Genomic DNA, 19,846 nt, shown 5'->3' with positions numbered 1-19,846 from the left:
AATTAATCAACATTAATATAGTATGGCAAAACAAAATCCGTCAAGTATTGAGTTTAACTCCGGTACAGTAGTTTTGAACTACTGTACTTATATATTGATTACTAGATAATATTAAATTTCAAATTATTAATAATGTCTATGTTTTTACCAAAACTTTAAAAATAAATTCTCCTTTCTTACAAATATAGTTTAGTTAAAAGCTCATAATATACTACGATTTTGGACTAATACAAAATATTATTTATTAATTAAAAACAAACTTATCAAAATCCAACGAGTTGTTTTGAAATAATATTTATTTATATTAAACATCCAACAAGGAATTTAATAAATTTTGTTTCGCTCGTAGTTGTCAAAATTTTTGAAAAAAACGCCAGATTCCCGCACTATGTCTATATTTACGTATTTTAAAAATTTTTAAAAGTGCATACCATATTTTTATATTTATATACAGAATCCTAACAATATATTTATCAAATTATATAAATTATTATCAATTTAAGTGATTTTTTGTGTAGTATGAAAATTGAATGTCACTCGTTGGCTAATTTTGATATAATTATAAAAAAATAAAACTTGGTGTAAATGCCACCATAACCTCTATATATAATGTAAAAGTATTCGCTTTGTCCAGAACCAAGTTAATAATAATCTCTCACGAAAATATTATTACATAATATAATATGTATGTAATAATATTGCCTATATTATTAAAAAACAATATTATTTATACTTATTGGCAATATTATTGCATAAATGATGAAACTATTGTGTGAAAACTCAAATTATTAATAATGTACTGAAAAGATTTTTCATTATAAAAGAAGACTAAATTAAATTTCAAATCTAATAAAGGTATTGTCTGATCTTTTTCGCTCTCTGCCGAGAAATCTTTCGGAAATCGACTTTTTAGGGAAAATTTTTTCTTAATGATATTAATATGGAGGTAATAAAAGAACCATTAAAAAAATTATTATCGAAAATTAACATATTAATCAGCTAGTAATTAATATAAATAATACAATCTATTCAACGTTAAAATAGTCAATAGATTCAAGGTAAAATATGTCTCCTCATGGAAATATACTACGCAAAAAAAACGACAATTTTTATTTCGTTTTACGTTTCATAGACAGTCAATGTTTAATTTTTTGAATTGAGTAGTTAAAATAATTACTTATTACATGAAAAATACATTATTAAATATTAAAATTATTGTGAAAGCTTTAGGAATGGCGTGCAGACATAAAAAATATTGTAGCTACTAATATTAAGGATGTACGAGCGCCAGGGTAATTTCGGATAAAAGGCTTAATTTTTTTTTTATATGAAGTTGTACAGTCAATTATGAAATTAAAGGAGGGGGGGGGTGGTTTTGCGCGATTATTTAAATAAATGAATGGCTTTATATATGTTTTCATAGATTTCTCCAAAAATAGTTGATGGAAAAAAACTATTTGAAGTACAAATAATTTTAACCATAAGTCTAAACTTGCCTTGGCGGTCGTACCTCCTTAAGTTGTAGGGTTATGTTCATTTTCATTATGCAGACGATAGAAAACCATTAATAAGCTGTGTTATCAGAATATTTTCCGATTTTTATCACAAGACTTTCAATAATTACTATAAATTATATATTAAAATTATTTTCCCTCTAAAGAAAGAGTAAAGCCGCTAGTTTTAGTGGTAAAACCACTGAGTTTACAACACTTGCCGTTACCGATTTTAACTGTAAGGTATTTAATATCGATAAATAAAAATAAAAAAATTAAAAATAGTGGTTATCTATACTTTGCCTTAATATGCGAATGACCTTAAATGTACCTAATATTTAATTCAAACGTAAAAATAAACAAACATAAATATGTTATATATTTGAATAATTAATCGAATTAAATTAAAATCAATAACTTAGGAAACGTTATATTCCATTAAATATCAAGCAATACGTCTCACACAACCTCTATACATAGATACAATATTTTTACTGGTGAACTAATAAATTTTCAGACTCACATACTAAAATTTAATTTGCATAGCTGCACTTGAAACATAGCTAAGAACACTCCCCATTGAATTACCTTTCAAACGAAACAAAAAATTCAAATCGGTTCAATCGGTTCCGTTTATTCATTTAATCGATGCTACAGACAGACACACAGACAGATAGACAAAGACACACATAGTGATCAAACTTAAAACTCCCCTTTTTTGATTTGGGGGTTAAAAATAGAGTAGGATACGTAGTAAAGTATATAGTTGGCAACCCTACTTATATCCCAAATATCCCGTCAAAAAGTATAATAATTATAAAGTATTAATGAAAGCTCCCATGGAAAATTTACTTTTAGTGACAGGATGCTTTTTTCTTCCAGACTATAGAATTAAGTCCATTAGATGGAGGTAAAAATTGATAAATAATTGGACTTTCAATGGGTAATAAATTTCATACTAAAAATAATAATTACAAGTGAAAACAAACAATTGATTGAGTTAATTGTTGAAATACCATGCATAGACAGTGTTGATTACTCTATCACATTACACATACATTGTCACACATACATAACTAATATAACTGATATTCCCATATAATAACTACTATAAAATTTACGCCTAATTTGCGCCCTCACGGGTAAACAGTTATGTTTACGAAAAAATGTATAAAACAAAAATTGTTTTGTTTTTGATAAGGAACATTTTGTATCTCTAACGGTTTACAAGATGGTTCCCACGAACCCAATTGACCTACGTTGCTCATTTACGAAATTGACCTCACTTTTTACGTCCTGAGTACGCTATAAAAATTTCATCTTGATTATCTCTTTTCGTTTTTGAGTTATCGCCGTGTTGACAGACAGACGGACAGACAACCGGAAATGGACTAATTAGGTCATTCTATGAACACTTATACCAAAATTTTGTTCGTAGCATCAATATTTTTTTGAGTTACAAACTTTGGACTAAACTTAATATACCTTGCATATTACATATATGCATGGTATAAAAATTATTAATTTATTTTTTTTAAGTCTAGACTATATATTCTAAATGTAATAATAGTCATTACAACTAATTTCTAATTACGTTTTTTTTTTTGTATAGAAAAATATCAAGGAAATGACCTAGGTGAATAGGCAATCATAAATACATTAATTTTATGTACATTGTATGAAAATCATACAAAATTTCTTGGAGGGAAAATTACTTTATATAAATAACATATTTTTAATGAGTTGTATATTTCTTTGAATTTCTAATAAATTATAGATTTTATTTTGTTCAATAGAGCAAGAAAATTGACAGTTATAATAAATAGCTTTCAATGCAAAATAAAATAGGTAATTTATATTTATTTTGTAAAAAAAAAAAATACAATCTAATGTTTATTATAAGTTATTAAATCTCTGAAAATATTTCTAAAAATTTTAATAATAAGAGAAAGTGTAGTACCTAGACACAAAATTTATATTTGTGTGTTTTTACAAAGCGTTAAAAATAATAAAGAAAGCGCCGATATTAACAATTCGTGTTGTTTAAATCTTATTTTTGTCTAAAAATTATTTGAATTAAATGTAAGTAATTTTTCAAAACATAATTTTTGCCTCAATCTTGCGGCTATCAAAGAATGAATTAAAAATTTTGAGTATATCATGAGAATAATCAATGTTTATGAGAGCACCTTTTTTGTAGGAAAAAGTTTACTTCATTAAAATTCCATACTTAAAATCCTTTAGCTCCATGGGCGTATTTTGGGGGATTTTAGTTACCAAAAACCCAAAATTTTAGGCCCATGAATTGATATTACTTATAAGGTTGGCATGAGTTATTTTCTAACAAAAACAGTATTACTATACCAAATTTTATCAAAATTGCGCTATCTGTTCTAGAGTTATGGAAGATAAACTATTTCAAAATTGCAACTTTTATTAGGACATGTCTAGCTAAATCGACTTATTTTGAGCTAAGCTATATGAGATAGAACGTTGTAAAGGTCTTTTAGGGAATTCCTGTATATAAAACACCATGTAAAAAAAATAACACGTGAAACAGAGACGAAAACATTCCCATTCAAATCTCTATTGAGAACTCAAAAAATTTTCGATAGTAAAATATTTTCTTAATTTTTTTTTAAACCTGAGTGCAAAAAGAGATCGTAAGTCAAAAAGAAATCTCTATATATTATAAATGTAAAAGTAAGGATGTTTGTTTGTTTGTTTATTTTGTTACGCTTTCAAGCAAAAACTAGCGAATGTATTTGAATAAAACTGTATAACAATATAGCTCATAAATCAACACATAAAACAATTCATGGCCATCTATTCTGAAATACTCGATGAATTATAACTATATTACACTTAAAAAAATTGAATGCTGTGCATATATTTTAGCTGTGTAAAACAATCGAGTGTTATGGAAGGGAGATAAGTGAAATCAAGAGAGGTGGAGGCTATAAAGCGGTGATTTTTACTCTTAACCCAGTAAAGCGGGCGGGTATCAAGCTAGTTTCAAATAATTAATAAAAAATATTCGTTCAAAATGCCCACATATATATAAATTTTTTTAAATTCTTATTTATTATTTCTTGTTTTTAGTTCAAAACACCTTAGTATATATAAAAAAATGAATCATAATGTACTTTTTCATGGGTCATTTAGTAGGTCATATCGATCCAACCACACAAACTACAAACAATACACACACAACAAAAAATTATAAAAAAAAAAAAACTAAAGAAATATCATAAGTAGAGATTATTGTTTTAAAATATCATTAAATATTAAATACCTAAATAAATAAAAACATTAAATATTTAATTAAATTATAATAATTAAATTAATTAATTAATTTTTAATACCTTTTCTGGTTGGAATTCCTCATTAAAAAAAAAAACAAACACTACTTTTATTAAATTGTCATTTTTAAGAGATTTTTTTATAATAAAATAATATTAAAAAATTGATTAAAAAATAGAAATATAAATATTAAAATAATAATTAAACAACAATAACAGTATGTAAACATTTATATTTGATTTTTTATTAAATATAATTCTTAGAAATTTAAACACTTTTTAGAATTTTATTATTTTTCCACAAAAAAAGAATGTTCAGTCCTCTGTTAATTAGTGAAAGATCATTATTGTATTTGTAATTTATATCATTCGAATCTGTACCGGCTAGAAATATTAAGAATAGAATATAAGCATATCATAAAATAGCAGGAATTTTCACATATCCGCTCGTCCGTGAATAAGGCACCTCAGAAACTAATAAACGATAAATGAGGAATCTGGAATTATAATGGCGTGTTCTAGAGATGAAAAGTCACTTTTAGTTCAGATAAATACATCAAAAAAAGCTCTTGTTTGAAAGTTCAATCTAGATTTGTGGCTTAAAATTAAACAGAAGTCAATATACACCGGGTATTTAACAAAATCAACTCTGTTATTATTTATAACGTTTCCTATTAGCGAATTTCCGAAAGAAATGGAGCTACTGCTTTTGTATTGATGATGAAATTTTGAATTTTTTTCAAATAAAAAAATATGTTTGTATTTTAATATGTCAGTTTTAAGCAAAAAAATACTCTTGTGATTTTTTTCTAGACGCTTAGTTTTCGAAATAAAAATTCTTGAAAAATTAAAAATGCAATATTCGTTTTTAAGAAAAATTTGTTTTTTTTCCTCCGGTCTCTGGGGGAAATTCGCTTAGCTAACGTAGCTTCTGCGTTACGAATTTGTTCTTGTAATTTATAACACTTGTAAAGTAAATAATGGACCTCTTCTTCACAATACAACAATGGAATAAAAGAACAGTAGTTTCAGTTAAAAAAATAACTTTTATTATATTCTTTCTAAGTCATAAAAAATCAATTGTTATTATTCTCAGTGGTAAAAAAGAGTCGGTAATCTTTTCATCGGTAGAACAATCAACATAGTTCACAGGAGCAGTTCAAAAACCAACTTTTTAGAAGTAATTAGAAAAAAAAATTTAGATTAAACTCATCACCGATTTATCTTTCATTTAACAGAGCGAGCTTTCAATGTAATAAGTTTTTAAGATTACTTCAGTTTCAGTTTAAAAAGTTTCAGTTCTAAATTTAAAAAAAAATATTATTTTTAAGAAATTTTAAGAATATTTAAACTATTTCCCGGTTTCTTTTCAAATAAAACTTCCACAGTAGCAATTATTTAAGATAATAACCCTCTTTTTAAAGATTTGTGATATTACAAGTTTCAATTCAGTTTCAGCAATTAACATTAACAGTTTAAAAACAAAATTTTTTCTTAATTAATTTAAAAAATAATCACCGATTTACTTTCAATAATTTTATTTTTCAGTATCAATTTATTTTCAGCAATTAAAATGTTTAAATTAAATTTTTTATTAGTTTTAAAACTGATAAACTAATCGCCGGTTTCTTTTCAATAATAGAACTTAACGACAGTAGCAATTTTTTAAGTCCATTTTAATTTAACTGATCGTCGATTTCCTTTCAATAATAGAGCTTTCAAACTTCCACTTTTTTTAAATTTAATTTTAACAATTCAATAACATTTAAAAATTGGTTATTATTTAATTTTCATCAATTTACAGTAGCAGGTAAAAATAAAATATTATTTAAAAAAAATCGATATCCTTTGAACTTTCACTGTCAATGACGCAATTTTAAAATTCACTTATTTTAATATTGTTCAAAGTTCTCCAACAAATAGCCGGTTTATCACTTAATTTACTTATTAAATCGCACACTCACTTAATAAACTTTCATTCAATATAAATTAATTCATTAAAAAAATATAATAAATTTGATAAGACTAGTTAAACGTTGATTTAAAGAATTTCATCTTAAATCAAAATATTTTATCTCTTCTCTCAAATAGAGTTAAAAAGTTTTTTCTTTTTCTTCTCTATTTCTGTTTATGTCATTTATCATGAATGACTACAATAACAATGATGATGAGTGATAGTGATGATGAACTGTTACTGATGAATACATTTTAAAAAATACAAAAAATACATTTCTTTTTTAGATGTTATTATTTCAAATAATAATAATAATAATAAAATGTATAATGAACTCTCTTCTATTCTATCTCTCTGGTTTGTTGCGTTCGTTCGTTTCGTTGTTATGTTTGTTGTGTGTGTTTGTTACAACTTACAAGGTTCGTTGTATGTATGTGTTTTATTGTAATGCAGTTATAAAACATCAACCCAACGAAAACATATCATACAACATGGTATACAGTTATAAACATTAAAACTGTATCACACTGAATAGGGTATTCTACTATTTTTGAAAAAGTACTTCAAAATGTTGATTTTGCTAATAAAAAGCCACCAAAAATTTATTTACGGAAAAATACACACGCTTTCTTGCCAAAAACTTAAATTAAATTTTAAACCTTTTTTAAAGGCCATCCAATTTGATGACGTAACATCGGTATCATTATACGAAATAACACAAATAAGTTTGACAGATATATTCATAGACATCTGATTATAATAAATATAAATACTTATTATCTATGTATATATTATACCCAGCTGTCTACACTGAACTAACTGATGGTCTGATATCACAGCAGGGCACACCAGTCTTCAGAAAGTCCGCAAAAAGTTAAGTTAGTACTTGAGTTTGAGTTTTGATTTTGTCTGCTTAGTATAAAATCGTCATTAGCCACAATCAAGTATATATAACCCGACTGTGAAGTCACACACACACAACTGGTATTCCCATGTAATAAATACTATTAAATGTTCTAATTTAATTTGCGCCTTCACGGGTAAACAGTGATGTTTACGAAAAAATGTTGCAAACAAAAGTTGTTTATTTTTTTATAAGGAACATTTTTTACTTTTAAACCTTTGGGATAGCTCTAACGGTTTACATAATCCAATTGACCTATGTTGCTCATTTGCTCAAACTCACTTTTTACGTTCTCAGCAGGCTATAAAAATTTCAATTTGATGATCTGATATCATTTCGTTTTTAAATTATTATAATGGCAGACACACAGGCGGACGGACAGCCGAAAATGGACTAGTTCGTTACAAACTTGAGACTAAACTTAGTATACCTTGATATATACTACATATATACATGGTATAAAAATAGTTTCTTTTTAATTTAAAATCATTTTATCAGAAAAAAGCGTGAAAAACTAGGTTGAAACTTGGCTGAATAATGAATATCATTGCTGGTAAATGCTGTATACCTGTAAACCATAGTTGAAATATGACAAAACATGTATGTTATTTATGACTGTCAAACCTTACAGGAAAACAATTACCGAATATTTTGTTTAAAAAAAATTCCGCTTTCAGAAGAAAGGTTACAAAGGTAGGCTTGTAGGAGCTAAAGATTCAAACATAGCACCTTTCTTATTCAATTATTGTTAGAGTTTTTTTTAGGGCTATGCCTTTTCTACCTGCAGACTTTTGTTACTAAATAATAATGAAATTCTGGGCAAAGCCATTGAATCAATTTCCTCTTACAGTAGTACACTTTTATCGTGTAAAAGTGTACATCGTGAACATTTACTATAATGTTTATAAAAGCGGTGTCGTATATGACTGACTGACTGACTGTATCTGTCCGTACTATTATTACACAGTGATTATGTATTATTATGACAACATTAGACCGTATAGTTTCGTTACTTTTCCTTTGTACTGTACTTATACTTACATAATAACTTGTAGCTGTACTTTTATTAACGCTTTTTTTTTCCGTAAATTTTTATTCGTCATTGGACACTTAAAATATAAAAGAAGGGATAAGATATTTTGTGATGAATAGTGTAAAGAAAACTGTTAAATGAACATTTAATTAATTTGTATGCATTTTTATTTAAATATATTTAGCAGGATCAGTTAGTATTGACTGTACCTACTAAAGGTATATGACTAACAAAAATTCACCCTTATTACTTACTAAAATAGTGGTGACTAGTAGTACTTTCTGCACATTAGAAACAACCCCTCTTTTTATTAATAGTAAAAAATGAATAATATGTTTTAGTTAAGTGTGTGTAAACAGTTACGTATTTATATAAAGGGTTCGATATATTATGCTTAGTACCTGGATTACCGAGCTTTGCTCGTTACTTTAATGAAATATTTTGAATGAAACCTAGCTGGATTGATTTTTCGCCCCCGAAATTACCTGAATACTTAATGTCATGAAAAACGTTGGAGCCGTTTCTGAGATTAAAGTTTCCGAGAAAAAACGGAGTTTCCTTAAAATGAAACCTAGCTAGAAGGATTTTTCGCCCTTTATCTCCCCTGCATACTAATCGTGTAACAACCTATCCCTACCGCCATCTACTGAAACCTATCTTTGGCGTTTCAGTGTCGATAAAGCAGTTAGTTGCTCAAAATTTAAAAAAATAAACCGCGGATAAAATAATATTTTCTAAAAATGAAACCAAGCTAGATCGACTTTTCGCCGCAAAAACCGATGCAAACTAATTTTTATGAAAATTGTTGGAGCCATTCCGAGATTGCTGATATATATAAGAATTGCTCGTTTAAATATATAATACCTACTCACTTTTAGGGTCTTGAGGAAAAATTAAGTTTTCAAAATTTTGCCTTAATGTGGTAGTTAAGTAATTCGAAATAAAGCTACATTGCATTTAATCGAAAGAAAATACGCTTAAAATTTATCGATAATTGTATGTCAAAGTCATGAACACAGGAGAATGCCCTCTATTGCCCTTGAGAACTTTTGGCTAAAGCATTTTTCTGTAGCTAGTATGTTATCTTTCGACTAAATACAATAATGACATACCTTTAAGTCGCATTTCCGCCGAAAGCTAACGATTTTCGAAAAAAATTTTAGTTTTTCTAAGAGGATCAACTTTCTAATTTAAAGTGTTATTCTATCTCTTATTTTCGGATCTAAATTGACTATTAAAGCAACCCGAAGAACTAGGTCCAATCTAGTTTCAGAACATGATGCCCCCCCCCCCCATCAAACTCTGCAACTTTTGTCTAAGTTATTTTTTGGTTGGTTTACTACAAAACGAACTATTAGGCTCCCTTCCCATTATCAATTGGAAATAATATTTTTCTATATCTTCTGTCCTCTACTACTAACGGTCAAATTTATGCAATGTTCTACGAATTATTTAGAAGGTGCTCGTCTTTTAGGTACAGAATTCTAAAATAAAATACAAATAAAACTAAATGACATGTTATTTACAATGTATTAAAGTTGTAATCTTGTTATTCTTGTCAATTCAATTTAATAATAATTTATATTCTGAAAAGAATAAGAGAGTTTAAGTAAAAGGGTTCGCGTACCTAATGTGACATATTTAGAATTGGGGTGGTCCTGTGCTGGTCCTGCTTAGTTTGATGAGTGTGTAGTTGCTGATTGTTATGGGAAACAAAATTTATTTATTTATAATTTTCTACATAATTTAAAACTTTATTTAATTTTATTTCAATTATATTCATTGTTCTGTTTACTTCCCGCGTCGTGGTATGTTTTAATGCTTGTTCTGACGGAAGAGAAAGGTTGTTAAATGTTGATTACATTACCACTGACGTATGAGTGACATTCGGTTATTTTTAAAAGAAGGTTCTCTGAGACAACAAGCATTGCGAAATTACATATGACTTTTAGCGAATGGTCGAAGGAAATGAATGGAAAATTAGGTTCATTTAACATTTGGACGAATAGTTTACGATATAACGTTAAAAATCGACCCGAGATATCGTTTTTCTCCGAAACTACTAAGTTAATCGTCACGTAAACCCGATTTTTGAATTTTTTGGATCCAAATTACTAAATAAAGTGAATTTTATCAAATTCCGAAACAAAAATTTTTTTGGAAATTTTCGATTTTTTTCAAAGGGGTACCCCTTAAAAAAATTCGAATAAATCGAAAAAAATTTTTCGTTCCCGATTTGAGTCAAACTCATGTTATAGGGTAATTTCGACCCAAAAAAATCAAAAATCGGGTTCATTTAACATTTGGACGAATAGTTTTCGAGATAACGTTAAAAATCGACCCGAGATATCGTTTTTCTCCGAAACGGTTAACCTAATCGTCAATTGAACCAGATTTTTGAATTTTTTGGGTCCAAATTACTAAATAAAGTGAATTTTATCAAATTCCGAAACAAAAAATTTTTCTGGAATTTTTCGATTTTTTCAAAGGGGTACCCCTTAAAAAAATTCGAATAAATCGAAAAAAATTTTTCGTTTCCGATTTGAGTAAAACTCATGTTATAGAGTAATTTCGACCCAAAAAATTCAAAAATCAGGTTCATTTAACATTTGGACGAATACTTTTCGAGATAACGTTAAAAATCGACCCGAGATATCGTTTTTCTCCGAAACGGTTAACTAAATCGACAAATAAACCAGATTTTTGAATTTTTTGGGTCCAAATTGCTAAATAAAGTGAATTTTATCAAATTCCGAAACAAAAAATTTTTTTGGAAATTTTCGATTTTTTTCGAAGGGGTACCCCTTAAAAAAATTCGAATAAATCGAGAAAAATTTTTCGTTTCCGATTTGAGTAAAACTCATGATATAGGATAATTTCGACCCAAAAAATTCAAAAATCGGGTTCATTTAACATTTGGAAGAATAGTTTTCGAGATAACGTTAAAAATCGACTCGAGATATCGTTTTTCTCCGAAACGGTTAACTTAATCGTCAAATGAACCAGATTTTTGAAGTTTTCGGGTCAAAATTACTATATAAAGTGAATTTTACCAAATTCCGGAACAAAAAATTTTTTTGGAAATTTTCGATTTTTTTCGAAGGGGTACCCCTTAAAAAAATTCGAATAAATCGAAAAAAATTTTTCGTTCCCGATTTGAGTAAAACTCATGTTATAGGGTAATTTCGACCCAAAAAATTCAAAAATCGGGTTCATTTAACATTTGGACGAATAGTTTTCGAGATAACGTTAAAAATCGACTCAATATATCGTTTTTCTCCGAAACTACTAACTTAATCGTCAAATGAACCAGATTTTTGAATTTTTTGGATCCAAATTACTAAATAAATTGAATTTAATCAGATTCCGGAACAAAAAATTTATTTTGAATTTTTCGATTTTTTCAAAGGGGTTCAAAATTTTGAGCCTTTAAATGAAACATTATTGTCATGCTCATACATACTTAAAAATACTAAATTATTCAACACTTTTTTAGTTCAAATTCCAGCATTAATGACTAATGAATAAGATATTTATAATTCATCATTTAATGGTTCATAGAAGGCACCTTCTTAAAATAATTCGAGGAACCCAACTTAAAATTAATCTTTTATTTCTTATTTTTGTGCATATTTTTCCAATAATTTAAGATATATAGATAGCATTTTAAATTGCTAATTTATTTAAACAGATGACTAAAGAATTAGTCATTCATTTTTAAATAGTTCGTAAAAGGCACCTTCTCCAGGTGCCAATTCGTAGAAGCTATCTAAAAATTAATTCCTTTAAATAGGTAATCGTCTAGATAGGAAATACTAAATATTTATTAAATTCTTAAAAATCATATAATTTAATTTTCATAAAACATAATTTTATTTAAATTAAAAATTATTAAATGATACCGTATATAACAAAATATATTGTACAACGACCCTCACGCAATTTAATATTACAAAAATAACGATCAAGCGTGAACAAAATACACATTATGGTTCGTAATAGCTTAGAGACCAGCCAATAAGCTATTTGACATTATGATCAATATCTCTTTAGATTATAAATGTGAAAGTAAGGATGTTTGTTTGTTTGTTTGTTACGCTGTCACGCAAAAACTACCGAATGGATTTGAATGAAACTGTACAACAATATAGCTCATACATCAGAATAACACAAGAGCTTTAATTTATAAAGATATATTTAAAAAATTAAATTGAATCTGACATGTACTGCTCCATCTATTATCATCATTTTGAACTATAAATTACAGATTTTAAAACTTCTGGTATACTCAATGAATTATGACTATTTTACACTTAAAAGAATTGAAAACTGTGCATATATTTTAGCTGTGTATTAAAATACTTGTAAAAAACACAATTTCTCCTATGTTCTCCATGTTAATTATCCGAAATTTAATTAAATTTTTCTCGAGTTAGAGACGGTCAATTGACTTCAAATTTTTATGGTAATTGTATTATAATATCCTTAATAAAACGGTTGAGACTATGATAACATGACATCACAAAATGATAGTGTTATTTCTTCTATTATCAACTTTTCTAACCGTTACAGAATCCTTAAATATCACAATACGGATATACGAAGCATTATGTACTTGGACCCTAAATACCCTAATTATTATATTAAATATATCGGTAATACAATACAAAGCATGCAACTCAATATATAATATATCAATAATATAATATTAATTGTATTATAAAGTTATGTTTACATAATCCAATTACATAATATATGTGTTACATAAAGCATCGTTTACATGGTGACATACTTTGTACATAAATAGATTAGAAAAAGGAGGTTATTTAAATATAATTATTAAAATTACTAAAACTTTAAAACAGTAAGGCAAGAGTAGGGGAAGATAGGGCACTATGGAACATGGAGCATAGTGGGAACAACCTTCAAAATTCGTATATTATTACAAAAATATTTTAGGACCGAAATACACAAATTTATATCCTTTAAGGATGTATGAGCGCCAGGGCAATTTTGAATAAAGGGCTTGATTTTTTTTAAATATGATGTTGGACTGAAAATTTTAGGCGGGGTTGCCCGATTATTTAAATAAGTAAATGACTTCAAAAGTGGGCATATTGAACATTGGTCTTATGAGAAAACGGTAGATGGATGATATGTTTTCATAGAATTCTCCAAAACTAGCCGATAGAAATTAAAAAAAAAAAAATTATTTAAATTAAAGTTAAAACCTTAATAAATTATTGAAAACAAAACAAACCCTTTGTGTCCGACTTATTAAGGATGTATGAGCACGGTAGTGGGGACACAAATTTAACAAAATATATTTATTCAATTTTGATGGTGAATTATGTAATGACTTGATAATATAAGACAAAAAGTAAGAATAATTTTGATATAAGTTTTCATAAAATCATCTAATTAGTCCATTTTCGGTTGTCTGTCAACACGATAACTCAAAAACGAAGAAAGATATCAAGCTGAAATTTATAGCGTGTTCAGGACGTAAACAGTGAGGTCGAGTTCGTAAATGAGCAACATATGTTGGGTCCGCAGAACCCATCTTGTAAACCGTTAGAGATAGAACAAAAGTTTAGATGTAAAAAATGTTCCTCATAAAAAAATAAGCAACTTTTGTCTAAAACATTTTTTCGTAAACATCACTGTTTACCTTAGAAGGTGCAAATTATATAGTATGTATTATATGGGAATATCAGTACAGTGTGGTTGTCTTTTATACATGACAAACAAACGATTACATTAAAAAACAAACGCTTCCGTAACCAACACTGTCTATACATGGTATTTCAACAATTAACTCAGTCAATTGCTTGTTTTCACTTGTTTTTAATTAAAGCATAGTTTTCAAGTTTAACTAACCATGGATCAAAGTTACATCGTTTAACCCTTTAGAGGCCACCCCAATTAACACATCCCACCATGTTTCATTAAAACTCTGGCGTGTAATAAAAAATACTGGGAGTTTTACTTCGTTAGTTAAGCTAACAAATACAATTTTTCAACGATTAACATTTTTAGAGGAACTAACTTCATAGACCTAAAATCTATACGCCTAATAGACTATTGTGTGTAGTATACAGTTCCGCCTGTAAATGATCCATCCGCATCTACAGATCTTTATAAATATAAATCTTTGAATGATTTTAAATAATTTATGAAAATATAAATAAACGTACATTCACCTTTCATCATGATTATTATTATTTATTAACAAAACAACAAAAATTAACAATTTTACAATCATTCATATAATCGCTATGTAAACTTTTTACACGTGTAACAAGTAAAACACGTGTTCTGTAAACATATTGTAATGTATGTATGTAATCTCTCTAATCTTTTCTTGTATTTTTCTAAGTCCTCTGCCTGGTGTACAGTGGAGTATTTATACCAAATTTCCAGAGAAAAGTCAGTTAGATCACCATTCCATCACAAACAGGTCACTTGAGATTAAGGTATCTCGCCCGCGCCTGTTTTGTAAGCCGCGATCTACCTGCTCTTACAGACGCATGTTATTATTGTTGTTGCTCTCGATTTACCGTGTCATTCAATTTACGTTTACTGTGTTTGTTAGTGCAATTAAGTAGGGATTTTTTTTATATTGAAGACAAAGGTTTGTGCTTTATTTATTAGTATTTAGTATTTTGCTGTTAAAAATGGTAACTTTTTTTCATTAAATTTATCAAACTCAAAACTTTTTGTTTATGTACCCCTTTTTGACTGGTAAAATTTTTAACAGGGCAAAGATTAAGTATTGTATTACATGTTTATGAAAAAAATCTTGCTCGAACTTGCGCCTTTTCTTTTAAGACTTAGATAAGGATAGAGATTAGGTATTAGGGTAGCTTAAGTCAAAAGTCAAAAAAATAACAATACAATTTACCCTTATATCTCATTAATTTTTCAACATGTTTCATATTCGTACATTATTAATCTTAAAATTTTTATGTTAATTATTTATTTACATAATTTAAATATCCAATTCAACCTGTTTATTTTTAAGTTGATTTGAATTTGAATGGATAAAAATACCTAATTGTAAGAGGAAAACCTTTTTTTTTGTAAATCTTTTAAACCTACGTAAACATTTTCAAAAAAAAAATAAAAATTATAATAAATTTGATTCTAAGATCTTGGTATTATTAATCATTTACAAACAATTAGGAAATTACACGTTTAAGTTATTACATGTACATTTTATTTATGTGACGCATAAATTATAATTCATTCATTATCTTATTTATTACTAGCCTTTACCCGCAGGTCCACCCGCGTTTTTATTCGTAAAAAACGGGCAAGATCTTTAAAAAGTGAATAAAATAATATAACTATGTAAAACAATCCTTACCATTACTTCGAGTGTTATAGAAAGGGGATAAGCGAGAGCAATTTTTATCAATCTTTACTTTTAAACCCAGCGAAGCGGGTGGGTATCACTCTATAGTAAGTGAATAATTTACTTTCTTTTTATTTATAGGCAATTTTATTACAGATGTGACATATAAATTGCATAATGAACAACAACAAAATTATATTTTAATATTATTTCTATAGCCTCTCTTTTTTTCTAAGCGGTACATTTTTAGACCGTGAGATTATTTTTCGTCATTAGTCAACAAGATAAGCTTTTAAATGAAGGATAATTCACATGGAATTACTCGCGTAGACTATTAGTGATTTAAAAATTAGATTAAGAGGTCGGATGTGTGTTTGACAAAACCACAAATTAGTTGTTATAAAAAACTCCAGTTACCTACTTAATTTTTTTCTCTAATTTCAACATAAAAAGAAGTTTAGTAATTAGAATTAAGCAATTATTTCCATATAATTAGAATTAACGTCATATACGATTAAATTTTTGATTACATTACAACAATTTTTTCCATATAATAATTGCATATAATAAGTTTCCATATTATCATCATAATTATTTACCTTCGCGGTCAATGGAATTCCAAATATGTCCAAGTTCTTAGAAATAAAAATTTCTTTGTTAACAAATTCATTAACTCTAATATACTTAGTTAATTAATTATCCTATATATATGAATATATATAAAGGTATACTAAGTTTAGTCTCAAATTTGTAAAACTTAAAAATGTTGATGTTACGAATAAAATTTTGGTACAAGTGTTCAGAAAATCACCTGATAAGTCCATTTCCGGTTGTCTGTCCGTCCGTGAAAACGATAACTCAAAAAGATGTATCAAGCTGAAATTTTTGCTTGACACATCAAGCTGAAAGCGTGCTTAGGATGTATAAAGTGAGTTTGAGTTCTTAAATGAGCAACATAGGTCAATTGGGTCGACCGTCTGTAAGACCAATCTTGTAAACCGTTAGAGATAGAAACAAAATTCTTAGAATCTAAAATTTTTTCATTAACAAATGCATGACCTCGGAAAAATGGTAATGGTTTCTAAGTAAATTTAATTTTTTGTATGATTACAACTTAGGTATTATCAAATTCCTTAGGAAAATTACTAAATGGAATTCCAAAATACATATATGTCAAAATTCTTAGAATTACACCTGTGCAACGCACATGCTAAAAATAATAAATTTTTTAAATTTCTAACATCCTAGTTTTAAAAAAATGAAAATTTACCCCATTTTTGGAGGCTAGCACAACAATTGACCGACGATAATCTAATTTCTATATTCTGAGTCGACAAGTAATAGCCCTGGAGCCCGTGACAGTAAAACTGCACTTACACGGATTTCGAAATTTCGCATATGAATTAATACTATTTAACGATAGGTAGAATGACTGGGTATGCCTGGGTTTATCCTTTTCACTGGTGTGACAGATATTTTGGCCACAATAAGAGCTGTCACACCAAATTTTCCTGAAAATACATAAAAATATAAAAAATATTTCTGCCAGGATAAACCCTGGCACACCTAGTCCATATTGTACCTATCGTTAACTAGCATTGATTCATATGCGAAATTTCGAGATCCGTTTAAGTGCAGTTTTACTGTCACGGATTCGCTATTAAATTTATTATTAATATTGTCATCACTATAAAAATGTTTGCGAATTACGAAATTGCGAAATTATTACATAGTCGATTATCCAAAAAATTATTACATATAGTCGACCTTAAATCTATTTTTAATTATTATAAATATCTTAATTGATTATTAAAATCAAATTTTAATAAAGACAAAGTTATTATTAAATTAAAATCCTAACTAAACCGGATCCAGTTTAATTGATATAAAATAATATTTTTAAAAAAATACTTACATATAAACTAATTGTGTATATTCCAGAATTCGACTCCATTGGTAACGCCATTATTAATTTTTTTAAATTTTTATTAATTCATTCAATTTTTTTAAATAATAGTTATTATCATTTTGTATTTAAGAGAGTTAAAAATTGAGCAACAGTTGAAATTAATTGATTAAAACACACGAATTGAAAATTTAGATTTCCCAATATATAACGAATCACAGATTTATTTTTAAATAAAAAATAATTTAAATTAGATTAAAATTAGTATTAATTGCTTATATTAATACAATTACAGCCTTTTTGTAGATTAAAAAGATTTACAATTAATTATTATGGTACGATAATTAAATAAGATATGTGGTGTCCAAAAATAACGACGATTGTGCGTTTTTATTTAATTAACGATTAAAACTTTATAACTCTGGATTAATTGTGTGTAAATCATAAATAAAACAATTAAAAAATTTCGCGGAAAACAAATTTTAACTGTATATTAAACTTTACATTAACAAATCGTTAATTCAACAAACTTTACACTTTAATTGCCAAATTAAATTTTTAAAAAATAGATTAACAATTTACGAAGACAGTTCGATTAAAATAATCCAAATTTTAAAATTCAATTAATAAATTTTACACAAAATTGAGTCTTTAAATGGTGATAATTTACAATTTACAAGAATTGCGAATGACAGTTTATATTTTCCGCGTCAATTCAAACAAATAATTTTAATCAATATGAAAGTTTTAAAAAATGTAGATTAAATATTAAAAAAAATTTTATTTACTAATTTATGATTGCCAGTTTATTCAACACCAATTTTTATAACCAACAACTTTAACTGTAGATTAAAATAAACATTTTATATTAATACAACAAATATTTTTCAATAAAATGATTTGATTCGTCAATTTACTGGACTTGGAAAGATTTACTCTAGATATAGATCAATTTCAATGTTGTTTTTAACTCGTTAAATCGACTTTTGATTGTTTCAGGCTCATCCGCTTATTCAGTTTAGCCTCACGAATTTGACTCATAAAAATTAGTTTATTTTACAGCCACTGTCCCTAAATTTAAAAGTTCTTAGAAGGATTTTTCATAATATAAGCCATGCATAGGTAAATGTGGCTTAGAGAAGACAGTGACAACCAATAATACGAGTAAGACAAAGAGACAACATTTTTTTTCTACTTATCTCATTACTATAAGAGAAACTGAAATAGGTAGACAAGTCGTATACCCATCTCGCTTCCTCCTCTATGAGCAATGCGGTCTTGGATAAAGCGACATACAATAAAGTTTATGGCACCCAATAAAGTTATAACAATGGTGGCTTTGACTTAAAATAACTCACCCATGCCTGTATAAGCCGTTGCGGAGATACTTCCCATAATTAAAAAGATTATTTTCTACTTATTAAGTCTAGGCAGTACAAACTTTAGAATTAGGTTAAATAGCTTCTTCCCTTGGATTTTCTTGAAACATAGCTAATAATAGGTACAAGCAGGAACAAAGTGTCGAAAGTGGAAAAGTGAGGCAACAGCACCGATTTGAATGAAACTTTAGTAAAGTGTGCTTATAGGACCTTAAATCGTGTCATTTTTGACCCGAAATTTCACTTTTTGGCACGAAAATTAAGTATTTATCGTTCAAACTGTTATCTAGGAGGTATTTTTGGCCCCTGGTAACGGATGTCAGATTATGATTGATGTCAGATAAACGAATTCAGGCCAACAATTTCACTTTTGTGGCAGCAAAACGACAAACTAATTATTTATCATCCAAACTTTGTCCTAGGAGGTATTTTTGACAGAATGGCGTCCATCTTCCGAAAATCGTGCCATTTTAAGCCATGAATTTCACTTTTTTGACACCAAGCATAAATTTTTGACT

General features: G+C 27.5%; 1 protein-coding gene across 1 annotated transcript in view; it reads right to left on the bottom strand.

The window, feature by feature from the left end:
• LOC123301029 (phospholipid phosphatase 1-like) overlaps positions 1-18,086 on the bottom strand; it is a 35,129-nt gene extending 17,043 nt beyond the window's left edge. Inside the window, exon 1 of the mRNA XM_044883757.1 lies at positions 17,959-18,086. Coding sequence (XP_044739692.1) covers positions 17,959-18,009 — 51 coding nt within the window. The 5' untranslated portion in view covers positions 18,010-18,086. The remainder of the gene's footprint in view (positions 1-17,958) is intronic.
• Positions 18,087-19,846: the final 1,760 nt, after the last annotated feature.

The sequence above is a fragment of the Chrysoperla carnea genome, chromosome 5 (genome assembly GCF_905475395.1).
Source record: "Chrysoperla carnea chromosome 5, inChrCarn1.1, whole genome shotgun sequence".
Classification (NCBI taxonomy): Eukaryota; Metazoa; Arthropoda; class Insecta; order Neuroptera; family Chrysopidae; genus Chrysoperla; species Chrysoperla carnea.
Note: the sequence above shows the minus strand (reverse complement) of the source record. Positions and strands in the feature narration are given on the sequence as shown.